General features: G+C 40.5%; 1 protein-coding gene across 1 annotated transcript in view; it reads right to left on the reverse strand.

The window, feature by feature from the left end:
* The window catches only part of sim2 (SIM bHLH transcription factor 2), a 93,892-nt gene that overhangs the window by 34,701 nt on the left and 31,366 nt on the right, over positions 1–27,825 (reverse strand). The window contains exons 2-4 of the mRNA XM_043701233.2: positions 20,448–20,530; positions 20,022–20,111; positions 10,771–10,879 (exon numbers count right to left, since the gene is read on the reverse strand). Of these exons, the coding sequence (XP_043557168.2) occupies positions 10,771–10,879; positions 20,022–20,111; positions 20,448–20,530 (282 nt within the window). The remainder of the gene's footprint in view (positions 1–10,770; positions 10,880–20,021; positions 20,112–20,447; positions 20,531–27,825) is intronic.

The raw sequence follows: 27,825 nt of genomic DNA on the forward strand, positions 1-27,825 counted from the left end.
TGGATTGAAGAGGTCATCATGATAGAAAGATTGAGAATTAAAATGACAGGCCTGGATTCTTATGTTTTGTTTTTCTCTTCTTTCCTCTTGCTGCTGCCAACTGTTCATGACTGTGCCACACACACTTCTTTTAGACTTTATATTTTTGCTGATTTCGCTACCTGCACTGCCAACTAATTTGTCTTTAATCACTCCTTTCTTCCACTCTATCTTAGGCCTTCTGTTTTGTCCATATCCCACCCTCCTCTTTTCACTTGCTTAAGATTTATTACAGTTCAAACTCTTCACAACTCTGATGAAAGGCTACTAAACTAAAAATACTAACTGTTTTCCTTTTCACTTACCTGATCTACTACTTCCAGCATTTTCTGTATTAACTTCTAGTTTGTTTCCTGTAAAAACAGATTTTCTTAAAAAAACTCTCTTTTCAAGAATTTCAAGCTAGTTAGACTCTTTCCAGAGATATTCATACTAACACCAAATTCAGACTAAACCAGTTCTTTGAATATTCCATGAAATTAGAAGTGTGTGTACACTTTTCAATCTCTTTAATGCTAATCTTTTTCATCATCTTTTTGACTGTGTCTATTCCTGAGGAGACACTGCTGGGGTTTTAGTTCCATTAATGTAGTGTGACTGTACTATTTTCTTTACTATTAGCACGAAGATTTGACCTGCAACAATAACATTGTTATAAAATGCCATCAGGTGATTGCCAGCATAAGTGCCATATAATGTATGAAAAATAACTTCAATGCGATTACAGTTTATTGTGCCTTTGTTGTGTTATAAATTTCATGCCTCAGAGATCATAAATATGGCAAGAAAATCAAAAGTCCCATTTTATAAGCATCAAAATCCAAGCTGTGCCCTGCTTGTTCTGCTTTCATGGAATCATAAGATCCCTACAGTGTGAAAGCAGGCCATTCAACACATCAAGTTGACACTGACCCCCTGAACAGCACCCCACCCAGACCCACACCCCAACCCTATAATTCTGCATTTTCCATCACTGACCCACCCAGTCTGCACATTCCTGGACACTATGGGCAATATAGTATAGCCAATCCACTGAACCTGTACATTTTGACTGAAATAAAATCAAGATATTGTATTGGACATAACTATGGCTCCAATATAGCCTAAGCTGGCTAAATGTCTTACAGGCCGATTTGTAAACTTGCATATAAGGCAGCACAAATATATCTGTCAGTGTTCAACTTGACTGACACTATTAAGCTCCGTTGAATAATAATAGTCTAATCAGTGGGACTTCTGCCAGTTACAAGAGCATTTGAAAAGCTTGAAATTTCATTGAGCTGAAATTTTGATTTTCCAATGCAAAGAGTTGTCTATCGCCAAGTGCAGGCTGACACAGTGTAACATCCCAGACGCTGCGTTGAGCAATACATTAAAGCTTGGAACAGCTGCTGCAGGGGCACAGTGGGGTAAAGCACTGAATTAAACTATGATAAACCCCTCAAGTTACATGCTTGATGTGCATTGAACATTGTAAATATTGAATGAAATTGTATATGAGTACCATACAATATTGAATGAAAGTGATTTGTTTGGCATTTTATGTAATGTCAACTTTGAATGGTCACGTAATGCATTTTTATGAATTTTATGAATAAATAATTATTTTTTTAAAATGTACAACGTATTTATGTACAATGAAATAATAAGCCAGTACTTTATAAGAAGATTTGCAATTTTATACTGTGGACCACATACATTTTTAATTAAATATTGTTTATATAAATAGTTTTTTTTTTAATTTTGAGGCAAGATATATGTTGAATAAATAAGACAAATCTAGGCTGTATATAATCTGACGCAAAAGGCCAAAAAGGATTTGAAGGGATGCTAGATAAGTACCAGAGAATAGAAGGAATATTCTTTTAAGGTGAGACGAAATGGAGCTGGAAATGACTGGAAGCATAAATACTAGTGAGACTGAATGACCTGTTTCTATACAATACTCTGTATGTAATTATATTCATTCAATATCTACCTGACACAAACAACTTGCAATTTGGTTACTTGGCTCTTTCATATAAGAATGTTGTTCATCTATGTTAAGTATTACATGAATGTTGCCAAGGTGCAAATGTACCATTTCCTTGTTTAACATAATGCCTCTTTTATAGAGTCAGAGAGATGTACAGCACAGAAACAGACCCTTCGGTTCAACTCGCCTATGCCGACCAGATATCCCAACCCAATCTAGTCCCACCTGCCAGTACCTGGCCCATATCCCTCCAAACCCTTCCTATTTATGTACTCATCCAGATGCCTTTTAAATGTTGCAATTGTACTAGCCTCCATCACTTCCTCTGGCAGCTCGTTCCATACATGTACCATCCTCTGAGTGAAAAAGTTGTCTCTTAGGTCTCTTTTATATCTTTCCCCTCTCACCCTAAACCTATGCCCTCTAGTTCTGAACTCCCCCACCCCAGGGAAAAGACTTTGTCTATTTATCCTATCCATGCCCCTCACGATTTTATAAACCTTTATAAAGTCACCCCTCAGCCTCCGACACTCCAGGGAAAACAGCCCCAGCCTATTCAACCTCTCCCTAAAGCTCAAATCCTCCAACCCTGACAACATCCTTGTAAATCTTTTCTGAACCCTTTCATGTTTCACAACATCTTTCCAATAGGAAGGAGACCAGAATTGCACGCAATATTCAACAGTGGCCTCACCAATGACCTGTATAGCCACAACATAACCTCCCAACTCCTGTACTCAATACTCTGACCAATAAAGGAAAGCATACCAAATGCCTTCTTCACTATTCTATCTACCTGCGACTCCACTTTCAATGAATTATGAACCTGCATTCCAAGGTCTCTTTGTTCAGCAACACTCCCTAGGACCTTACCATTAAGTGTATAAGTCCTGCTAAGATTTCCTTTCCCAAAATGCAGCACCTCGCATTTAACTGAATTAAACTCCATCTGCCACTCCTCAGCCCATTGGCCCATCTGATCAAGATCCCATTGTAATCTGAGGTAACCTTCTTCACTGTCCACTACACCTCCAAATTTGGTGTCATCAGCAAACTTACTAACTGTAACTCTTATGCTCACATCCAAATCATTTATATAAGTGATGAAAAGTAGTGGACCCAGCACCAATCCTTGTGGCACTCCACTGGTCACAGGCCTCCAGTCTGAAAAACAACCCTCCACCACCACCCTCTGTCTTCTACCTTTGAGCCAGTTCTGTATCCAAATGGTGACATGGGCATCAAATTTGAGGGAGCTATACATTAGAGCTCTTTTGTTTTTTTAAGGCCTGCAAGTAACTGATTTTGTATGAGCTATACCTGTTGCTCTTAAATTTTATTCATGTCAGAATCATTTAGATTCCAATTTAACTTGGAAGAACATAAAGCACCATGGATGATTGAAATTAAAAATCGGAACAGAAAGTGCTGGAGAAACTCAGCAGGAATGGCAACATCTACGGAGAAAGAGAGACAGAAAGAAAGAGTTTATGATGTCCAATATGACTTCTTCAGAAGGTGGAAATGTGATAGGTTTTATACCATAGAAAAGGGTAGAAGCATTGAGTGGAACAGATGGAAAATCATGAGAAGGTTAGAGGGTTAGAGATCACAGATGCCACAGAACAAAAAGCAAAGGGAGTGGTAATGGTCTCCTCTACCTCCACTGTGGTGAGACAGGATCTACAATTGTGTGTAACCCATTTCCTACACTTTTGCCTTCATCTCCCAGGACAATAATATGGTTCCCTTTGTCCTCACTTTTCACCCAATCAGCATCTTAATTCAAAGGATCATCTTTCATCTTTTCTGCCACTTTCAACAGGATAGCATCTTCCTCCTCTTTCTCTGTCAGTCTTCCAAAGGGACATCCTAGTTCACTCTGATACCAACACATTATCCCCCTCCTTTCCCACTTAACACTTGCCTTTCAACCTCCTATGACCTCTCTGTCCAAAAGCCCAAACATTCCTCCCAGGTGAAGCAATGATTTACTTGTACTTCTTTAATCCAGTCTACTGTATTCACTGCTCACAACGTAGTCTCCGCTCCACTGGCAAGACCAAATACAGACTTCGTGATTGTTTTGTGGAACACCTCCACTCTGCCTGCAATAATGACTTCAACCCTTCCAGTTGCTTGCCATTTTATACATCATCTTGCTTGAATGCTAACATTTATATGATATATTTGTTGCAGTGTTTCTATGCAACCCAACATAGGCTGGAGAAACAACACTTCATTTGTCAGTGAGGCACTTATAGCCTTTTGGACACAATATTGCATTCAACAACTTTAGAGACCATGAACTCAATCTCCATTTTATTTTTCCTATACACACCCCAATCCTCACAAGAGTCTGATTTTTTTTGTTTTTGCTTCCAGCAGACCTGACCTATGTTCTTCTATTACCATCTACCCTAGACCTATCTCCCTTTTCTACAATCTTCACCACTTCTTTTGCCTTTTGGCATGAGATGCCATTGGTCTCTAATCTACCTCAATCTCTTCCGTTCTGTTTCACTTGTTGCTTCCTACCCTTCTCCACAGTATACATTCCATCATGTTTTCACCTCTTCCTTGTTAGTTTTAAAGAATAACCATTTTGGACTGGAAATTTTAACTCCACAGATGCTGCCAGACCTACTGAGTTTCTCCAGCAATATCTGTTTTTATTCTAATATAACTTTGTCTTTAGTCTCTCACATATCAGCCTCCATCCAATCTGCTTGTTTGAATAAAGTTATCTAAGTTAGCACAGGATACAGCCTTTATGGGTTTGTTGGCTCATATTTTACCAAGCCTTCACAAAGTTATTATTTTCAATGTTGCACAATTACAGTTAGACATGTTTAATCTCTTTAGTCTTTTCTGTTCTCCACTGCTTAAGTAGAGCTTATTTGTGGAAGCAAAGCTACATCAAAGAGTAAATTTACTGTTGCTTGTTTATTTAATTGTGTTTTTCTTATGGTCAATGATGGGGACTGCAATAAAACTTTAAATTAGACCCACAATGCCACAATATTAATATATTGGAATAAGCAGTTACGTGTGTTTATTGGTTGAGTTACCTAAGGGGACATTTTGTTGTTAATTTGATTGATTCTAATTGGCACTAAAAAGAGAAGGAACAGGTGCTGAAGATTGGCTCTGTTCACTGACCAAATTTATTAACTGTTTCTGGCATTTTACTGTTTGGACTCCAATTGGAGACTTGTTACTCAAATGCTCAGGTCAATTTGACCCAGTTCTCACTTTCTCTTGCACCTTTTCCACAAGTATTTTCCCATCTTTTCAAAGAACTTCTGTGAGAAAAATAATCAAAGTTGCTGCTGAATTAGGATTCAAAGTGACGAGAGCTGTGCTCGTTACTGAGTAGATTTGTAAATCTAGGCGAAACTGCAAATGCTGGATATTAGAGTTGAAAGCGTGGTGCTGGAAAAGCACAGCAGGTCAGGTAGCATCTGAGGAGCAGGAGAGTCGATGTTTCGGGTAAAAGCCCTTCATCAGAAATGAGGCTGTGAGCTGAGGGGGTAGTGAGATAAATGGGTAGGGGTGGGGCCGGGGGCAAGGTAAGTGAGAGTGCACTAGCACTTCCCATAACCACAACAGCAAATGTGAAAAAAAGGACAATACTCAGGTTTGGTCTGATAAGTGGCAAGTAACATATATGCCACTCAAGTGCTGAGCAATAGTCACCTACAACCACAAAGAATCTAAATATCTCCCCTTGATGTTCAATGGCATTACCATCACTGAATCCCCCATTCTCAACAATCTTACTATTGACCAGAAACTGAACTAGACCAGCCATATCAATATTGTGCCTTCAAACTCAGGTCAGATTAGATTAGATTTTAGATTACATTACAGCGTGGAAACAGGCCCTTCGGCCCAACAAGTCCACACCGACCCGCCGAAGCGCAACCCAACCATACCTCTACATTTACCCCTTACCTAACACTACAGGCAATTTAGCATGGCCAATTCACCTAACCTGCACATCTTTGGACTGTGGGAGGAAACCGGAGCACCCGGAGGAAACCCACGCAGACACGGGGAGAATGTGCAAACTCCACACAGTCAGTCGCCTGAGGCGGGAATTGAACCCGGGTCTCTGGCGCTGTGAGGCAGCAGTGCTAACTACTGTGTCACCGTGCCACCGATATTAGACTCCGTGTCGTCCTAATGCCTACTGACAATCTATAAAGCACGTCAGGCATGTGATGGAATACATTCTGTCACAAGATGCATCCTCACCACTGCTCATCATGTTGTATGAGCTAAAAACAACGAGGTAAAAACAATGACTGCAGATGCTGGAAACCAGATTCTGGATCAGTGGTGCTGGAAGAGCACAGCAATTCAGGCAGGATCCGACGAGCAGCAAAATCGACGTTTCGGGCAAAAGCCCTTCATCAGGAATAAAGCTATTCCTGATGAAGGGCTTTTGCCCAAAACGTCGATTTTGCTGCTCATCGGATCCTGCCTGAATTGCTGTGCTCTTCCAGCACCACTGATCCAGAATGTTGTATGAGCTATCTAGTACATTTGATTCTACCATTTTTTGGGTATGGGTTGATAGGGTCTTGTTGCTTTAGTGTTGAAACTGGCACCTTATTTTTTGCTATATCCTGGATCATCAAATCAGGCGATTTCTCCTTCACTGTGTCCTGAATCTGTGGACATTGGTTAATCCATCTCAACGGTGACTTCCACAGAATTGTATGCACAACATCTTCAACTGCCATGGAGGAAGCCAGGCAATGGGACACTTGGGGCAGCAGTATCCTAACTACGTTGCTGCTATTCCACAGCCTCTGTTTCAGGCCTAGTGCCCCTGACAAGCCAGTACGCTGATGTTCCTGAGTTTGCTTGTGCATTGGTTTGAAGTCATTAATTGCCAATACCATGCGATCGTCTCCTGCCTAGATGTCTTGTCTTTGGCAGTCTTCCAAGCGGCTGAGATGAGAAGGGACTTCCTCACTTATAGAATGGTGAATCTTCGGAATTCTCTACACCGGAGGGCATTGGAGCTCAGTCATTAAGTATAAGCTTTAAATTAGAGACTGACAGATTTTAGTTTCTAATGACATCAAGTGTTATGGAGATAGTGTGGAAAAATGGAATTGAGGTAGATGCTCAGCCATGATGTCGAATGGTGGAGCAGCCTTGAGGGGCTAGATGTCCTAGTCCTGCTCCTACATTTCTATGATTCTGTGCTGCATCTCCATGCCCTAGATGGCCCAAATAATCAGTACCTTCTTCTCATGCTGAATAAATTGGTATCCCTTTTTTCCTGATGAAGGGCTTTTGCCTGAAACGTCGATTTTTCCTGCTCCTAGGATGCTGCCTGGCCTGCTGTGCTTTTCCAGCACCATTCTAATCTTGTCCCTTTTTCAAGTCTGTTTCTCGATTCCAAGTCTTAATGAGTGTAAGATGAAAGCTTCAACCTTGTGTCTCCTTTAAGCAACGTTTTAAGAAAAGGCAGTAAGACAGAATTGTACAGAGATCTGAGCGTAATGGACTATGGTGAGATTTGTAGCAGAATGGGATAAGAGGTCCAGGAAGGCTGCCCTCAACACTGGAACTAACTTGCTGCATCTTTTATGCTTTTCACAAGTGACTTGGTGAGTTTCTTACTCAGTAAGTGATGACTTGTCACTTAAGGGGGATTATTGTTTGCTCAACGTCTCATTGACAGCACAACTTGCCTCATTATTATCCAGCTTCCTATAATACCAAACTTGCTAAATAAGCTAAACATTGAGAAAACTTGGCATCAGTGGGTACCTGTTGAATTCAGCTTGCCACTTGCTTCAAAGTACACAGAGATACAGGGTATCAACATCTCAGAACACACTCCATGTGCATCCGTTACATGCACCTGTCATCCACTGACATTAGCTTCCGATATGTGCCAGCCTCAAAGAACCATCATGACAGATCACAATCCCTTCAGTGTGGAAACAGGCCATTTGGCCCAACAAGTCCATACCGACCCTCTGAACAGTAACCAATCCACAGCCAGTTCCAGAACCCTATTACTCTACATTTACCCCTAACTAATACACCTAACCTGCACTATAGAATACTTCTGTAATTCAATGCTACACTTCGGGCTGCACTGGAAACTGTCTTTGTAATGTTGGAACAAGGACACAGTGCATTCAGGGAGCACACAACCAGCCCAGTGATTGAACCAGGCTGCATGTCTGGGCTCTGCACATGCTGTCATAACACACACACACTCGAAGCCGACCTGAATGTTTGCAACAGCCCTGCCTTTTCTTAGTCTTGCCTTACTTTTTACACTTTGCCCCCTCAGGCAAAAATACAAGGTTCATATTACTTCTGTCTTGCCTTGTCATATTCACTCACAGGCATCACTGACTAGGCCAGCATTTATTACCTGTCATTAATTGCCCAGAGGGCAGTTAAGAGTCAACCACATTGCTGTGAGTCTGGAGTGACATGTAGGCCAGACAAGGCAAGGACAATAGTTTCCTTCCCTCAAGGACATTAATGAACCAGATGGGTTTTCCCACCAACAGCAATGGCTTCCTGGTCATCACTGGATTCTTAATTCCAGATTTTTATTGAATTCAAGTTCCATCCTCTGCCATAGCAGAATTTGAACTTGGGTCCCCAGGACATTACCTGGGTCTGTGGGTTAATAGCTCAGTGATAATACCACTAGGCCATTGCCCCCCACTGTGTAGCATGGACACAAAGGAAAGAAGCTTGTCATGGTTGTCAGCAGGCTTCAGTCAAGTGAAGGGAGATAGCTTTTGCACAGGGAGTCCCAGCATAAGTCATAGACAGCCTCTGATTCCAATCTAAGGACTTGGACACAGTTGGTCAGCGACTCAGAGCAGTCACAGTCAGGAGGGTCTCCATGTAAGAGTTGACAGACTGAATGTCAGACAGCCCACCACTACTGTGACTCTCTCTGTCTTATTGTGAGCTGTTTTCCTCCTGGAATGAGAGACAGGGAGGTACTAACAGTGATGAAAGTGTGAGATACGTGTGTTAGTGTTGATGTAGGTGGGACGGAACCCTGATCAAATGAATAGACAGCACAGAGGGCATACAGGATGAGCATTATCAGAGGTTAGAGTGGGTGGCAGTGAGTAAGAGAAGATGTTGCAGCCATCATGAGAGTGGTGGAGCATGAGCCTTGGTTGGAGAAGGCAGAGACAAAGTAAGTGTGAGGTATCAGAGAGAATATAGTGGCATTTATGTTGGTAGAGTAGAGAAGATCATTGATCATATTCCTAAATTGCTGCACTTTACTCCAGATGGCTGGGACTGGATGGGAACCTTGACCAGACTGGCATGATTTGAAGTAATTGCCTGAAATCTCAAAGCTTACATCAGTCTTGAAAGTTCCAAAACTTGCAGTGTTCACATCCTTTTGGAACAAAGTAGCCCAGAGTTTCTAGTAGGAGAAATGCTTTCTGATTTCCCTCTTAAATAGCATACATTATGTCATTTGGAAGAGCAGTAAACTCACTGTGAGGAAGTTAGTTTTTCCATTCTTGAAGCATTCCTAGGTCAAGTCAAATGCAGGCTGATGCAGTAAACCTCCTTGTTGGCAAAACCCCAACAATGTTTCTCATTTTCCCTGACTTGCCCCCAATGAAAAATCAAAATCAACACAATATTAGAAGAAAGTTTGCAATCTCACATGCAGCATTAGCAAAAATGTAAAATAGCCAATTTGATTTGAATTGTGCTAAGTCATAAGTGGTATAGACCACAGAACAGTGCCAAAACTATTCTAATCTTATTACCTGACAGCTGTCTGGTGAAAGAAAACCTTATTCTGACAATATGGACTGAATTTGCACCTTAGGCTCAGATTTGAAAGATGTTATCTATCATTCTGAAATGTGTTGTATGGATATGTTTGCCTTCGCATGAAGCACATTTTCATGTGTGGAACTTTTATTCAATTTTTTAAATCAATTTTTTCAGCTTACAAATACCTGAAATACTAAGGCGTACTTGCCTTGTATATCTGTGAAAGAAACGATTTTGATGTTTTTAATATCATATTTGATCTTTCAGAAGTGTCCAAAAATGCTTCATGTACAATTACTTTGAAACACAAAGGCAGTAATGTGTAGGAAAATAATGATTACTTATGAAATTGTTAATTTATGCAAATAACACTTGGATCTACACCTGGGGAAATTTCCTGACAACACCATGAGGAAAGCTCTCTGCTCTGCTTTGAGGAGTTTCACAAGGTCTTCAATTTATGTCTAAAGCATTCAGGGGGCAGCAAGTCTATTAAAGCAGTCTGCACTCAGAATTATGCTGGAGTATCCACTTTGTTCGTGTGCTGATGTTTTGTAATACACTTAAAGTCACAAGTTTCTCAGACAAGAAAGCTACTGATTGAACCAAAGTAATTTATTCTGACAATAAGACCTCCTGATGGAAATTCATAAACATTTTTGATATTGTTGTAAAAAGAGAGCCTACTGAGTTTCAAGATGGTTGATCAAAGTTCAGCAATACCAGGTGCTAGTAAAAGTTTGAATATGGTACTAAAAAGGGAACACATGTTTGTTAAGCTTTGATTATATTGTTCCTACCAGTCTCTTTGATTTCTCTTATAGCACTTGCAAAGTCTTTGATAAATAGATTAGAATCATGAGCAGCTGAAAACTGTGATTGTACCTCACCCTGTTTCGGCATTGATTTTAATTATATACAGTTTATAGAGATTGTTGATGAGATGATACCTTGCAGTAGATGAGGATGGAGAGGCTGGTGAGCTGTGAGGACAGCTGTCATCTCATCGTGATCAGAGGGATGAATGTATTCATAAATGCTGTTTCCTGTTAGTTCCACCTGGTAATGAAAATATGCCAGACCTTATTAAACACACATAACAATATGTTGCATGTAATTCCCATCACTCTACCTATTTTAATTATAAAATAAAAATGGAAACCAGATGAACAAGCAGGTAAAATTTCTGAGGTCATTTACCCATCCTGGAGTCAGTCCCATTATTACCTACTTTTTTGGACGGTAGCAGGACATCTGTCCAAAGTGGATAGATTTCCAGTTTAACACATGTCCCTTCGGGACTTGACTCTAATTTCTATGACAACAATGCACAAGCAAAGTCCCGCAGATGCCGAAAATAGAACATAGAACATGGAACATTACAGCGCAATACAGGCCCTCCATCCCTCAATGTTGTCCCGCCCTGTGAAACCAATCTGAAGCCCATCTAACCTACACTATTCCATTCTTCTCCATATGCCTATCCAATAAGCATTTAAATGCCTGTTGCAGCCAGTGCGTTCCACTCCCCAACTACTCTCTGAGGACAAAAACATTTCTGACATTTGAAGCTATGCCCCCTTGTGCTAGCCATCACCATCACCATTCTAGGAAAAAGGCTCTCACTGTCCACCTGATCTAACCCTCTGATTATCTTTATGTCTCAATTAAGTCACCTTTCAACCTTCTTCTCTCTGACGAAAACAGCTTCAAATCCCTCAACCTTTCCTCGTAAGACCGTCCCTCCATACCGGGCAACATCCTACTAAATCTCCTCTAAAGTCTTTCCAAAGCTTCCACATCCTTTCTATAATGCGGTGACCAGAACTGTATGCAATATTTCAAGTGTGGCTGCACCAGAGTACAAATGCAGCATGACCTCATGGTTCAGAAACTTGATCCCTCTACTACTAAAAGTGAACACACTGTATGCCTTCCTAACAGCCCTATCAACCTGGGTGGCAACTTTCAAGGATCTATGCACCCGGACACCGAAATCTCTCTGCTCACCTACACTACCAAGAATCTTACCATTCGTCCAGTACTCTACATTCCTGTTACTCCTTCCAAAGTGAATCACCTCACACTTTTCTGCATTAAATTCCATTTGCTACCTCTCAGCCCAGCTCTACAGCTTATCTATGTCCCTCTGTAATCTAAAACATCCTTTGGCACTGTCCACAACTCCACCAACCTTAGTGTCACTCACAAATATACCAACCCGTCCTTCTACGCCCTCATTCAGGTCGTTTATAAAAATGACAAACAGCAGTGGACCCAAAAGAGATCCTTGCGGTACACCACTAGTAACTTAATACCAGGATGAAAATTTCCCATCAACCACCACACTCTATCTTCTTTAAGCTAGCCAATTTTTGATCCAAACCACTAAATCACCCTCAATCCCGTACCTCCGTATTTTGTGCAGGAGTATTCCATGGGGAACCTTATCAAATGCTTTACTGAAATCTGAAATCAAAACAAAAATGCTGGAAAACCTCAGCAGGTTAAAAAGCATTTTTGACAAGAACAGACATTCTGAAGAAAAATCACCCAAGCTGAAGTGATTATTTTCTCTCTTCAAATGCAGTCTAACCTGTTGACTTCTTCCAGCATATTCTGCTGATTGTTTGTAATTTCTCCTTAATAGCATCAGTGGGGCACAGAATGAGTTTCTTGCCAGGCATTCTAGTGGGGGTGAGCCAGGAGCCGAAGAAGGTGAACAATAGATCAGTTTAAATTGTTTTTTTCACGCCCTGTGAGCTAGGAAAAGTAGAATTTCTCCTCCAGGCTCAGTAAAAAGCATAGTCCATTCCTGTCATACTCTTTTTGTCCCTAATCCAAAGGCAGTAAAGCTGATGATGGTACGTGAATTGCAACAGCAGCAGAGATCAGTTAGCTGAGCACACACAGAGAATGGAACCTTAAACTTTCAGCCAATTTCACAATCCATAATCATTATTTAGGGAAATTAAAACAATCTTTTTAATGAAGTCGAATGTATATTCTCTTTCAAAATTACATTTAGTTTCACATCTAGGATGGATCAGTGCAATACTGGGCATAATTACAATTAGCAATTCTGAAGAAAGGTCACTGGACTTGAAATGTTAACTTTGATTTCTCTTCACAGATGCTGCCAGACATGCTGAGGCTTTCCAGCAACTTCTGTTTTTGTTTATAATTTCTATCAGGCTTTGAAAAATATAAAATAGATATGAGCTGAAGAAGGTTTGAATTAAAGGTTAGAATAGCAAATACAGGATATTTCATCATAATGGATATTATAAAAATAAATCTATTAAGCTTATTCTATTTTTCTCATTAGATTATTTCAACCAATGGATATATGAGACTGTTACAATTTAGGGCTTATAACATGCTAAAGCAATCACAGAGTAATGTGTAAGACATTAAAATCTCAGCTTGTGTAACAATTTCTACAATTCATAGAAATAGCTCATTATATTCAGTTCAGCTAACACTATACATATTTTAAATCATTGATGTAAACAACTTGTTTCCAAATATGTTTCATAGCATGGGAGGTGATCTAATAAACGGCCAATGTTTGCAATCTTAAGAAGATTAAATAGTTTTCCTGATATACTCATTTACCAGTCAATTTAACACATTCATTAACATTTGTTAAAATTATAATCTATAAAAATATGTCTTCAAATTTAAAATATCTCAGTTTTACAGTAGGCTCAAAATCTTCTTGGAGCTATGACTTACTGTATAATATAAAGAGCTCTTTAGCTAATTTGTTGGCAAAACTTTCGTCCATATCTTTGACACCTCCATTATTTCAATCTTGTCAAGGCTGACCTCCCACCCTCCATAAATGTTAGCATAGTCAACTGCTCATATCTGATGCAGCAGCAAATCCCATTCACTGTTCTGACCAAGCCCATTGGTTCCCAGTCTCCAGCATGTCAAATTCAAACTTCATATCCTAATGTTTAAATATCTGCACGCCCTCACCCTTTCCTGTGACTGTAATTTTCATCAAATCTATCACTCTCTGAGAATTCCATGTTCATGCAATTTTGGCTGCTTGTGTATCTATTATTTCCTTTGCTCCTGCACTAATAGTTTTGCCTGGAGAGTTTTAGACCCTAAGTTCAGGAATTAATGCAATAAATCACTTCTCTCCTTCCCCTCTAAATCTGATGTATTTGAGCAAAGTTTAGTGATGCCACCTAATGCCACCTTTGACTCAACATCAGCCTCTGGTTATGTCTCTGTGATAAACCTTTGGCTCAACAATGTGTCTCAACCACATCTCAGATGACCATCTCTGATACAGCAGTAAATTTCTATTCCCAGAAGAATCATTATATTCTACTTTTGAGCAAGGTTACTTGAACAATAAATGTTCTGTGCCCTGAACGTGCATCACCATTAATAAAGCCTCTAAATAGGTTCAGTAACTTTCTCTTGAAGTGAAAGAATATAATTTATCAAGGCCTCTTACAAATCAAAATAAATTGTCTTCCAGCTAACACATAAAGTTGGTTTGATGATCTCCACAGTGATCAATAACTCCAAAAATAGGTTTTAAGTCCTAGTTAATAGCAGAAAGACTAACATTTCAAAATGTCATATTTGCTAAAACAAATAACTAAAAAAATTAGTATTAACTAGACACTATCCTTGTAGGCAACTTGAAGTGTTTTATATCATAGAATAGAATATTTTTCCTTTCTTAGCCCAACGAATAAAAGATGTACTTTTAACTTATTTGTGTCCATTCAGTTTTCCCAGAGACAATAAAAAATATTTTTTTAGCTTCCAAGATTTTAGTCCTGTTCTTTCTTTACCAAACCTGGTAACTTGCAATCTTAAAATTTTATTTTGCATGAGATTTTCTGTTCTCGGATATATCCAGCCAGCTCAAAATAGGCAACTCTCAGCCTCATTTTAACTCCCTGCAAATTTGTTCCTTTCATTCTAAATCTCCCTCCATAAGGCTCTTTTTGGTCTCTAGCAGCTCTCTCTCCTCTGATTCAAAAACAAAACAAACTGTCTGTGTTATTTGGTAGTATTCCAGCAAATATTGCAACCTGATCTTAAAATGGTTTCCACTACATCCATGGTAATACGAATCACCTGCATCCCAGATCACAGTAGTTAGCCAACCTTGAGAGCCAAATAATCTTTCATCTTGGAACTAAATTGACACTTTAAAGTGCAACTGTTCACAATTAGAAGTTCTCGACAGTTCTCTGGGACCTTGGAAAGTCAACTTCCACTGATAGCTTTCTGTCATTGTTTCTAAGCCTAAATGCATTGCACCTTCACCCAGTAAAACAATCTAAGCCTTTGATTGATTTCTAACAATCAAAACACCTAGGTATACTGTCAGGTAGACTTCAGAAGAGAAGATATTATACCCTTAGTTCCAAAATCATAACAATCTCATAAACTGTTATAAACAAACTTTCAAATAACCATGTTACAATGTTTGGCAGATTGATATTGTTCAAAAGGTGACTGGCAAGCAGCTTGTCATAATGCACTTATATCAAAATGGTGGATCCCCAGGTTTGGAGTTTAATCATTATGCAAGTGTGTTGCATGGGGCCACCTAGACTATGGTTGAAGCTCTCATAACAATAAGTAAAATCATGAAAACTTTGTAATATATGGAATTTCAGTTAATTTCTGAAACATAAGTTCTAAGACAACATCATCTTCCAAATGAATAAATGTGCAGAGTATTAGAAATGTTGAAGTGTCAGCTCTCAGTTTCCAATGTGTTTACATTTCCCATTTTGCTGAGTAATGACTTTCAGTGAATGCCTTCCCTAGATAAATCCCCTGGAGTACCAAGATGGCTTTGCTCCCACATCCATCTATCATAGTTCACAATGTCTTCTGTCTGCTGACCACATAAAATTGCTGTCTGCTTTAGGGAAGTCTGTAACCTGATCTCAAAAATGACTTCCCCTGCACTCTTTCCTATGGTCTCATGAAAGCGAATGGCCTTGCATCCAGGCAACACAATTATTCTTGACCACAACTCTCTTTCAACTTCAAGCTAACTGGGCCATTTATAGTACAACTGTTTACACCTTAATAATTTCAGCACTTTTTAGAGACTTTGGGACTTTCGTCATTGTTAATACATAGACTGCTGTCATTCTCTCCAAATATAAATACCTTGCACCTCTTTCCCAGTGAAATAATCTAGGCTTTTCGTTAACCTCAGGAATCAAACCAGCCAAACTTGCTGTCACACAGACTGAAGAAGAGGTTACATTTCCTCCTTCCTTTCACCTTTAATTTCAGCTGATGGTCATGAAACACAGCAATTTTGTAAACCTCTAAACTCTAACAATACCTTTTTTGTCTTATCTCAGTCCTGATATTTCTTGTTGCTCTAGCATTTTGGTGAAATGATTTGGAAGTTAACTATCCTTAGTGGGAACAATGCTTTATTACTTTTTTTCTGCAAGGCTGGAGCTCTATTTTAAAATGTGTTCTTTATTCCCATGTCAGCGAAATTAGTTTCTCAGTGTCTAGAATATCACACCTTTTAAACATTTTACACCCTCGGGTCAGATCATCCTTAATCTTTTATAATCAAGGGGCTACCAAGCAAGACCTTGAACTGCCTCACAATGTAACTACCTAAACTCTGGTATCGTTCTGGTCAATGGGCTGTGGTCATCCTTCAGAAGAATATATCCTTCTGAGATGCACTCTATCAAAAGCTGAAAGCAGTTGTCCGGGTGGGGCCTATCAATGGTCTGTACAATGATTTTTGTGTGTTAACTGGGATGAGAAGGGAGAATATGGGGAACGATTTTAATGACTTCTGAGGGTGCGAAAATAATATGATGCGCTATTATTCAAATTTGCATTGGAACATGCCATTGGAAAGCAAATGATGAAACATGCGCGTTCCATTACACCAGAGAGGGCCAGATTATGTGGGTGAGGAACAAGTGCAAGTGTGGCTGAAGACGGTTAGATTTCTCCCAGACAGAGGGGCTGAGAAAGGGTTGCGTTTGGAACTAAATTAACATTTGAAAAGTAAAGGAACACTTTGATCCTTTATTTCAAAATTTGAGGGTCAGAATAGAGATTGGGTAGGTCGCGGCTTAGCACCTAGTGTACAAATTGTTTTGTTCAGCGGGTCAACTGATCAGATTGGGAACCAACTTGTTTTTTAACGCGTAAAAATAATGAAGCCACAAGAACCGCGAAGGGGAAAATAATCTGTATGTACTTCTGTAACTTCATTGTACGATTATAGGATATAACCTCGTAGGGTTCTTCTTGTAAAATATCAAGACACCGTTTGAGCGTGTAAAACGGCAGTGTGTTTAATGGTAAGTGAGCAGTACATCTAATACAAAACATGCCATACTTGACCGAAATTTACACCATCACAGAAATTTAGCGAAAGCTCACAATTAGGTCTAGTGAAGTGAACAGTGTGTTCCATCACCCCTTGGCCCTCAACGAGTTTATTCATATAATTTATAACCAACCCGAGTAAATCTCAGTTCATGTTTCTGGGACGCATGCTTTAATTGGTTAATCTTAAAGGCTATTTTCAAAGATTGAGGGTGAGATAAATGCAGACAATACCTGCCAGCGCGAGAAGGGCGGGGAGGGAAATTGATAACATAGGGATTGACAAAGTTAGAGACGGGGACTTCTTTAAAGGACAAAGCTGAATTGACGTTTTCCTTTCGAAAAAAAAGGCCACATTCTCAAATTGGGGCGGTTCCAATTAACTTCCTCCTCACAGCGATCCGTTCCCCAACAAAAAGGGCAACTTGCATTTATATGGCGCCGTTCAACTAGTAAACTGTCCAAAGCGCTTTGCAGAACATTACCAAATAAAATTCGACCAATTGATATCAGAAAATATGAGGGCAGATGACCAAAGCGGGTCTTAAATGAGAGTAGAAAGATAGGCGGAGGTGAACCAAGTTTTGAGGGAAATCCAGAGAAAGTTGCTATCTTTCGAGATTTTCTATTTTTCTTCTTTATGTCTCCTTTTCTTTTTCACACTGTCAACAATAACAAAAAAAAAGCTTTTATGAGACACCAGGGCGCTATAAGTTGACTTCTAACCATTGAACCATGTATAAGATAAGCCATCTGCTTCTCCACATTAACCTTTTTCCTTTTTGTCTGCTGCACTCTGCCAAACCAGGTGAAGGCTTCAGCCTTTCCCCTGGTGTTGTGATTTATTCTCTTAAGTGTGCTACAGTCACCTATCCTTGTCGGTTATCAAGCATTCAGCTACTCTAATCCCATGTACCAGTGTTTGGCCGAAACCCTTGCACATTGTGGCATTTCAAGTATTCACCTAAATACTTCTTAACTGTTGTGATGGTTTGCACCTTCACCGCACTGTTGAGCAGTAAGCTTCAGGTACTCACCAGCCTTTGGTTTAAAAAGAAAGCCTTCCTGAAATCGGATAAAAGCAAATTACTGCGGATGCTGGAATCTGAAACCAACAGAGAAAACGCTGGAAAATCTCAGTAGGTCTGGCAGCATCTGTAAGGAGAGAAAAGAGCTGACGTTTCGAGTCTAACTGACCCTTGGTCAAAGCTTTGACCAAGGGTCAATTAGACTCGAAACGTCAGTTCTTTTCTCTCCTTACAGATGCTGCCAGACCTGCTGAGATTTTCCAGCATTTTCTCTGTTGGCTTCCTGAAATCGTCTGTAAACCTTAATGCTGTGCCCCTTGGTTATGGACTCCTTGACCAAGGAGAAAGATCTAAACCCATCTAATCCTATCTCTGTTTTCAATATTTCTTCCAACCAATCATCTCAACCCGCTCCCCCCAAGCCTTTCTCTGCTGTAGGGGAAACAGCCCCACCCTATCTTCATACCCAAACATTCAAAGATCCTTAGACAGCAGCTTCCAAACCTACGACCACATCTAACTAGAAGGACAGAGGCAGCAAATACCTGGATATAGCACCATCGGCAAATTCTCCTCCAAGTCACTCACCATCCTGACTTGAAATATATCCCTGTTCCTTCACCGTCGCTGCGTCAAAATCCTGGAATTCCCTCTGTATGGGATTGTGGGTCAACCCATAGCAGGTGGACTGCAGTGGTTCACAAAGGCAACTCACCTCCACCTTCTCAAGGGCATCTGGGGACAATAAATGCTGACCGAGTCAGCGAAACCCACTTCCCACCAGGGGTTAAAAAAAAAACGCTGCAGCCCAGGCAACCACCCAATGAAATAAAATGTTAAAATCTGCCAATGCTCGGGATCTGAAACAAACAAAGACTGACATTGTTGGAGGAACTGAGCAGATCTGGCAGCATCTGTGGAGAGGACACGGAGTTAAAGTGATCCTTCTTGATGAATCTCCTCTCCAGGTCGATCACACCCTTCCGATAGTGTGGCGACCAGAACTGCACACAACACTCCAGCCGTGGCCTAACAGCAGTGCCTCAACTTTAAGGACAAGTTTCCAATATACTTTCTTAACCACCTTATCCTCCTGCTCTACTGCCTTATACCAAGTTTCCTCTGATGTTATAGAATCATAGAGTCATACAGCATGGAAACAGACCCTTCGGTCCAATCTGTCCATGGCGAACATAATCCCAAACAGGTCCCACTGTCTACACTTGGCCCATATCCCTCTAAACATTACTTATTCATGTACTTATCCAAATGTCTTTTCAACTGTGCCCGCATCAATTTCTCTGGCAACTCATTCCACACAAGAATCACTCTCTGTGTTAAAAAAGTTGTCCTTCATTTCCTTTTTAAATCTTTCTCCTCTCGCCTTAAAAATATGCACGCTAGTCTTGAAGTTCCCTACCCTATGGAAAAGTTACCTGCTATTCACCTTTTTATACCGCTCATGATTTTAAAACAGAACCCTCAACCTCCTATGCTCCAGTGAAAAAGTTCTAGCCCACCCAACCTCCCCGTAGAACTTCTGCACTTCCCACGTTCTATTGTTCACCTTACTCCACTGACTCACAAAAAAAGCTGGTTTACACGCTGACCCAAAACGATTTTACACTTGCTGTTTGGACGCACATTTGACTTCTTTCAAATTTCTTAATAAAAGCATGAATAGTGTCGTTGGAAGTCATGGAGTCATTACAGTCACAGATAGATGCCACTCGACCTATCGAGTCCATGCTGGACGTGTGTACCATACATTTCAAAGAGGTTCTGAAGATTTGACTCCTTACCTGGGACAAGCCCAAATGGACGGATGCAGTTTCCGAAATGTACATGATTTTACCATCGGACGCGACTACAAAAACAAATCCGTCCAAAGTCTGAAAACGGAACAGAAAAAAATGAAGGAAAACATCCGTAAGTCGGTCTATTTTACGATAGTGGTAATTACTTCCGTTACTGCAACGGTACACAATTCCCTGAACTTTATGTTCACCAGGTTAACCAGACGTTGCCGTAATCCAAAGCATTTCATTGCAGCAAAAAGAGATTTAAAACGAGAGAGAGGAAGGAACGCTGTATTGAATGGAGTTTGGGGGAGGGCTGGGGGCTGTGAGCAAGGGATGGTGAAAACGATCTCTCCCTTACTCTGCTAGACTTCTAATCGCAACATTCTCTATCTAGAATCGGTATGCGTCTGTGTTAAGTTCCATTACCTGAAGTAAGTGGGATCCCAATTCTCTGGCCATATTGTCCAAAGGACTTAGGCGACTGGACTGTCCCCAGGCGTCTCCCAGACCTGAATAAGAAACACCAAGTACATGAGCAGATCCCAAAACCATGTCAGTTATTAACTGCTGATACGAACGATCGACTGCATTAACCTGACAAGACTGTTTAAAGTTTCAACAAGACGACGGCTGATCTCTGACAGTAACCAGTAAATTCCTCTCCGTCTTGAATGTAACAACGCTTCAAATTGTTTCTCCACCGGTTTATATTGTTTGCTGACCGCCGCAGAACATTGGGTTTCGTTCTCTCCACAGTTTCTTTTCATTCCCTAACAACTGTCACTTTGCGGCTGTCTCTGAGCCTGCGATACTGTGGTGAGGTTTGAGTGATATGTTGGTGCGGTCGCCGTGTGCACTATGTGTTCTATCGGTGATTAGCATTTATTGTTGGCAATGACTCAAGGGTAGCACTCACCTTTCAGAAGCTTGAGAATTCAAGTCTCTCTCCAGACACTTGGGCCAGAATATAACTTAAATCGACATTTCTGTGCAGTTTTAGGAGGGAGTGTGCTGCATTGTCTGAGGCAAAAATGCATATTTGGTGTGGTCGGTAAGCTTCCTGTCCCCGTATTCCGAATGATAGCACAGCAATTATTCCGTGGTGCTTGTGATTTCATCCCTCAATCACTTTCACAGCAGGCAAATTATCTGATCGTTACCACACCGTTGCTTGAGAAAGCGTGCGGTGCAAACTCGCTGACTAGTTTCTTTCATTTACAACAAGTAAACTTATTTTAAAAAGAATCAATTCATTTTGTGATATTCAGAGGTCGTGAAAGGCGCTACGCAAGGGCAAGTTTTTGTGAGTGCCGTATATATTTGATGGTGTGGAGGAGCCGGTGTTGGACTGGGGTGGACAAAGTTAAAAATCACGCAACACCAGGTTATAGTCCAACGGGTGGATTTGGAAGCACTCGCTTTCGGAGCGTCGCTCCTTCATCAGGTCATCTTCTTCTTCAGGAGCAGCGCTCTGAAAGCGAGTGCTTCCAAATCAACCTGTTGGACTATAACCTGGTGTTGTGTGATTTTTAATTCTGTATCTGTTTGAGTTAGTGCCCTGCCTTACGTGTTGCTGTGCACGCATGCATTTAAGCTTTTAGTACATATGTTGTATTTGTGTGAATATGGATAGAAGCGATGTAACAAGCTGAATATGTTATCTGCAGATATACACCATTCCGATGTAGTTGTGACGATGAGACGTGCTAATGTATATTTACATGATTTTATCACTACCCATGGAAGATAATTATATGCGTATGGGATGCACACGTTTTTATGTGGGCCAAGAATTATAGTCACATCTGACACCAAATTCACTCTGATTTGTGAATAAAAATAGATGACAGTTGACTGACGCGGAGCAGCGATAGAATGGCCCGTTTCACTTCCTTACACGCCCCTTTGCCCTTTGATACATTTCCACCAGAAATCCTATCAGACTGATTACAACATGTAATTCCGATCTCCAGGTTGGTCATTCCCCTGAGCTGCGTGGTAGCAGAGAAAAAGAAATCACATCTAAATCACCACCTCTCCTCCAAATAAGCTCCTAACTGATTAGCTTAGATTCCGAATCTAACTGATTTATTAGAGATGAATTCTATCAAAAACTGGCTTATTCATACACGTGTGACTGCGACTACAGTAATGTATGGGAACACTGTGTGCTTCAGAGCAACTGAATAAGGGAAATTCTGAGGTGAAATCTTTCTCCAACACAGAGCGTCCGTCGTCTCTTAACCTCCGATACCAACTCCCTACCTCACACCCTTGAAATTTAGAAATATTAGCAGAGCTTCCTTTAATAATTTGAGCAGTCTTCTTTACTCTGAAAACATCTAGGTCCACACACAGTCCTCCAAGTGCTTATTTTTTCTTTGTCAGAAGTCACTCGACACTAGGTTATAGTCCAACGGGTTTATTTGAAATGTCAAGCTTTCGGACTGATTTCAAGTAAACCAGGTGTCGTGTGACTTCTGACTTTTTCCATCCCAGACCAACACTGGCACCTCGACATCATATTCAAAAACCAAACCGTGTTGCTGGAAAAGTTCAGCATGTCTGGCAGCATCTGTGAAGAGATATCAAAGTTGACGCTTCGGTTCTGGTGACCTTTCCTCAGAAGATCAGATTTGTCCTTTGCACTTGCTGTTCGGCGAAATGCTGAGGTGCTACCTGCTACAGCTTGCAGACGGAAGCCCGATGAAGACCAGTGTCAATTCTCCGCGTGTTTCCGGGAGGTTTCTGATAGGTTGAGAGAAGTTGTAAAGTGCAGGAAGATAATAGTCGGTATGTACTTGAAGGAGTTTTATATATATGTAGGTCCGTGGGTGCTATAGTGATGTATGTTTACAGATGGGATGGACAATCTCATCCATGTTTTTATGGAGTATATCCGTTTGGTTGCCCATTGACGGCGCGGAATGTTTAATGGGCGTCTTCTGTTTAGCCTGGTGCTGTTTATCTGCATTTGTATGCAGTCTATGGTTTCTGCATCTTGCCGGTCACATTTACACTCACGATTATGTGTGTGTGCGCGCGCGCGCGTGTGTGTGTGTGTATGTGTGTGTGTGTGTGTCTCTGTATGTGTGTGTATGTGTGTGTCTGTATGTGTGTGTGTATATGTATGTGTGTGTGTGTATGTCTGTATGTGTGTGTATTTGTCTGTATGTGTGTGTGTGCGTGTGTGTATACTCTAGGTTTGCACATGTATGTATGTGTGTGGGAGTGGGTGTGCGTGTGTCAATGTGTGCGTGTGTGTGTATACTCTAGGTTTACACATGTATGTGTGTATGTATGTGTGTGTATGTTTGCGTATGTTTGTGTGTATATGTATGGTGTGTGGGTGTGCTTGCATGTGTATGTGTGTGTTTATGTGTGTGTATGTGTTTATGTGTGTGTATGTGTGTGTGGATGTGTATGTGTATGTGTGTGTTTATGAGTGTGTGGGTGTGTGTGTGTGTGTATACTCTAGGTTTACACATATTTCCCATCTCCAGTTCGATAGCGTCGGTCTCTATTAGTAAACCCACAGCCAGGGAGCAGGCAACCCTCTTCACATAGTCATGATTCGGAGATGCCGGTGTTGGACTGGGGTGTACAAAGCTAAAAATCACACAACACCAGGTTATAGTCCAACAGGTTTAATTGGATGCACACTAGCTTTCGGAGCGACGCTCCTTCAAACACATACACACAATCACCTGATGAAGGAGCGTCGCTCCGAAAGCTAGTGTGCTTCCAATTAAACCTGTTTGGACTATAACCTGGTGTTGTGTGATTTTTAACTCTTCACATAGGGCATTGAGTTTGATGACTGAAATGACTGCTCGATAGCCTTACTGCTTTACAAAAGATGCAGTGGCTCGCTCTACGTCAAGTTAATGAGTATTTATTTACAAAGTTGATGTTTCTTCTTATCGTTACTGTGGGATCAGAAGAATTCGCACCATCCAGACAGGTTAACTGTTCCCCCCCCCCCCCCCCCCCGTAAAGCTCCTGCCAGACCTGCTGAGGAATGCCAGTATTTGCAGGTGTTCTTCCAGAACTTCAGTCTCTTGTTGCCACGAGATGTGTGTGTTTATTGGTGTTTTTCTAACTGTTTGGCTTATGGGGATTCAGTTACATCCTGCTCATAATGCTTCTTCAGGATTGATGGGATTTCTTAGCAATAATAAAAGGCATATCTTTAGAAAGACCGTACGCTGTGATGCTCTATCTGAATCTTAAATGGATTGGGATTCAAGATTTTACTTTGCAACAAAAACTAAGATTATCCAATGCAGGCTTTCCCTCTGTCAGTCCTTCCTCTATCCAAGTTTAAAATAGACACAGCTTTGAATTAAATGTAAAAATACAAGCCGAGAAAATTTAATGACGGATAGGCGTCGGGTGCAGGGAGCATTTGAAGTCTGTCAATAGACAAGATTTGTGATAGATGAAAATGTCAGCGATTTTCCTGTTATTGCTGCTTCTTCAAAATGAGTCCAGCACTTATTACAAACTGGAAGGTGAGTAATTAATTTTGGGACATTCTCTTCATAACGCTGTATGGATTATTGCTCCAATATAACCTCTGGGTCTTTCCATTACAGGCGTCTAGATTAGCTGCATTTGGTGGTCCAATAATTTGAAACACTTCTCTGAAAACTTCTCTGGCTAATAAGATTTTAGAATCGATCAGGATGCGAGTAGACTTTTAATAATTGACAGCTGCTTTGCGTGACACTTACAGCAATGTGGATTTTTCCACTGTTACAGGGACAGAGGTGCTGTATTCTATACTGGGAAGTGGACCCTCGGCTCCAAGCCGCACTGCAACACCAGAATTGACTGTGGTTCATTGCCAACTCTCCTGTGCAAACGTGGGGCCTCCTCTTGCATTATTGCGCATCGCTAGCATTCAGTATGTTCCCATCAGAATGTTAAAACAAAATACAAACAAAGCCGAGAATAGAGAATTGAGCCTATGTATCATTACATACCTTCAAAGAATTACAAAACAACCACCTAATCTTACTTTACAGCTGATGATTATAAACCAGTGTTGATTTTTGCATTTTGTAAGATCTGCTTCCCCCTGCCCTCACCAGATGAACATTCACCATCCACCCTCACCAAGACCAATCAATTCTTTCTGAGGTGCAGTGTCCAGAATTGGATGCAGTTTTTTTGGCTTCATGTGGGCTTCATTGGGTGAGCAATTGTTGCCCATCTTTAGTTGCAGTTGAAATGATTAGATTCCCTACAGTATGGAAACAGGCCCTTTGGCCCAACAAGTCCACACTGACCCTCCAAACAGTAACCCAGCCAGACCCATTCCCCTACCTTGTATTTACTCCTGAATAATGCACCTATCACTACAGGCAATTTAGCATGGCCAATTCACCTGACCTGCACATCTTTGGATTGAGGGCAGAAACTGGAGTACCCAGACAAAACCCACACAGACATGGGGAGAATGTGCAAACTCCACACAGAGAGTCGCCCAAGGTGGGAATTGAACCCAGGTCCCTGGTGCTGCAATGCAGCAGTGCTAACCACTGAGTCACCATGCCACCATGGTGCTGATGAGCTGCTTTCTTGAACTGCTGCAGTCCATTTGGTGTAGATAGAGCCACATGGAGGAAGTTCCAGGATTTTGACCTAGGCACAGTGAAAGAACAATAATATATTGTTCCCAGGATGGGAGTGGCTTAGGTGAGAACTTGCAGGTGGTAGTGTTCCCATTTACTTGTGCCCTTGTCGTTTTAGATGGTAGTGGTCATGGAACAAATACAGAGAATGCTACAGAAACTCAGCAGGTCTGTCAGCATCTGCGGAAAGAGAAACAGATAACATTTCAAGTCTGATATGACTCTTCTTCAGAAGTGTTGCAGTTATGGATTTGGAAGGTGCTGTCAAAGAAGCCTGGTGAGTTTCTGTAGTGCATCTTGTAGATGGTGTTCACTGTTGCTATCATCCATGAATGTAGGAGGGAATGAATGTATTGTGTGTGGTTGAAGGAGGGAATGAATGTTTGAGGTGTGTTGCCAATCAAGGTGCTTTGTCCTGGATGATATGAAGCCTCTTGAGTGTTGTTGGAGTTGCACTCATTTAGGTAGGTGGGACTATTCCAGCACACTCCTGACATGTACCGTGAAGGTTGTGAATAGACTTTGGGAAGTCAAGCGTTGAGTTAGTTGCTGCATGATTCCAAGCTTATTACTAGCTTTTGCTAGACTTGCTGAGTTTCTCAAGAATAATTTGTTTTAATTTCATATTTCCAGCATCCATGCTACTTTGCTTTTATGTGTATTTTAGTGGTCTAACAAGGCCCAGATGCCAAATTGTCATTACATTGCTCCATTTATATTGTGCCATAGTTAACAGTCCGAGAAGGCTGATAATTTTGAGTGGCAGACAGAAACAGTAACTCCTCAATTATCCTGTGATAGAAAAATTACTAACAAATAATTACCAGTGAATAAAATTTGTATTGTTATATATTTTTATTAATAGGTCTTAATAGCTACATTTAAAAAATAATTTCTGTGCAAATCAACCAGACTCTGAGAATGAAAGAGAAAAGTTGCTTCCCATTATTTCTTGTCAGTCATGATTATCCTTGCATAGAGAATACACAGATATGGTAATGATTGGGATACTGTACGTTTTAAATAAGGTGAAGATTGTGCAACACTATATTGTCTTCGAGTGAGAGGTCAAGCTTAGGAAAATCCAATCATATTAAGCATTACCCACATTCATAGCATAACTTTTAGCTTAAGAGAGGGTTACAGTAAGGGTTCCGGGAACCATGTTTTGAGAACTCCAAGTATCCTGAGGGGAGTTGAAGTAAGGTATGAAGTACCCCTGAATGGGTTTAGAATGATGTGTAAGGGCTATAGTTAGCTAGGGATTTCTGTGTGAGTTTTGTCAGTTTTCAGGGCTAGTTCACCAGTAACTTTGTCAGCATGAAAACTTGAGGTGTTTTGATTTGAGAAATGAAGAGGTTGCCTGTCCAAAGGTTCTGGATTCAGTTTGAAGTCCATCTTGTATTTCAGTTAAGTATAATTTTTGTGTCTTTTGTTTGTTTCTTAATTAGTTTTTAGTTGTTAGATGAAACTTGATTAAACATTTAAAGAGTATATATAATTAGTTAACCCAGTCATCTTGCTGCTGGAACTGTTAAGTTTCTTGCAAAATTTCTGTTTCTTGCCTTGGCTGATGTTATATCTCTGTTGAACCTGGAATATTTAAACTATAGAATTTGAAGAGGTTACTTTGAAATTTGGTAATTCAGTATACTCAAACAAATTGAACAACTCTAAAATTATCCAAAATTAATTTAAAACTTACAATAGATCAAAAGTTCTCACAGTTTACAAGTATTTTTATGTATTTTTTGGGTGCAACATCGGTGGTTGCATATTTTTCTACACTGAATCCAGCTATTGCAGTTTTAGTCATTCGATTAATCTATCGAAGTTCATTGCAACTTTCTGCTCCTGCCCACTTTATTTATTGTGCCACCTAATTCAATGTCATCAACTAAGTTAGATTTTTGGCTCACTATTCTTTCATTCAAGTAAGTTGTAATTGCTGTGAAAAGCCACAACTCCAGAAACATCCTGTTATTTTGAAAAATACACATTATGCTTATTCACTGTTATCTAGCTCCAAATGAATTCCCCAGTTTAGCCAATTAATTGTCTCCAAATCCGACGGTACACATCGAAATGTAAGTTTATGACATAGTAGGAAATCATTGGATCCACTGTGTCGGACAAGAAATGCTATCCAGTCTAATCCCACCCTG

This window comes from Chiloscyllium plagiosum, unplaced genomic scaffold, assembly GCF_037043375.1.
Source record: "Chiloscyllium plagiosum isolate Xiang-an unplaced genomic scaffold, Cpla_swu_hap1 HiC_scaffold_12, whole genome shotgun sequence".
In the NCBI taxonomy this organism is placed as follows: domain Eukaryota; kingdom Metazoa; phylum Chordata; class Chondrichthyes; order Orectolobiformes; family Hemiscylliidae; genus Chiloscyllium; species Chiloscyllium plagiosum.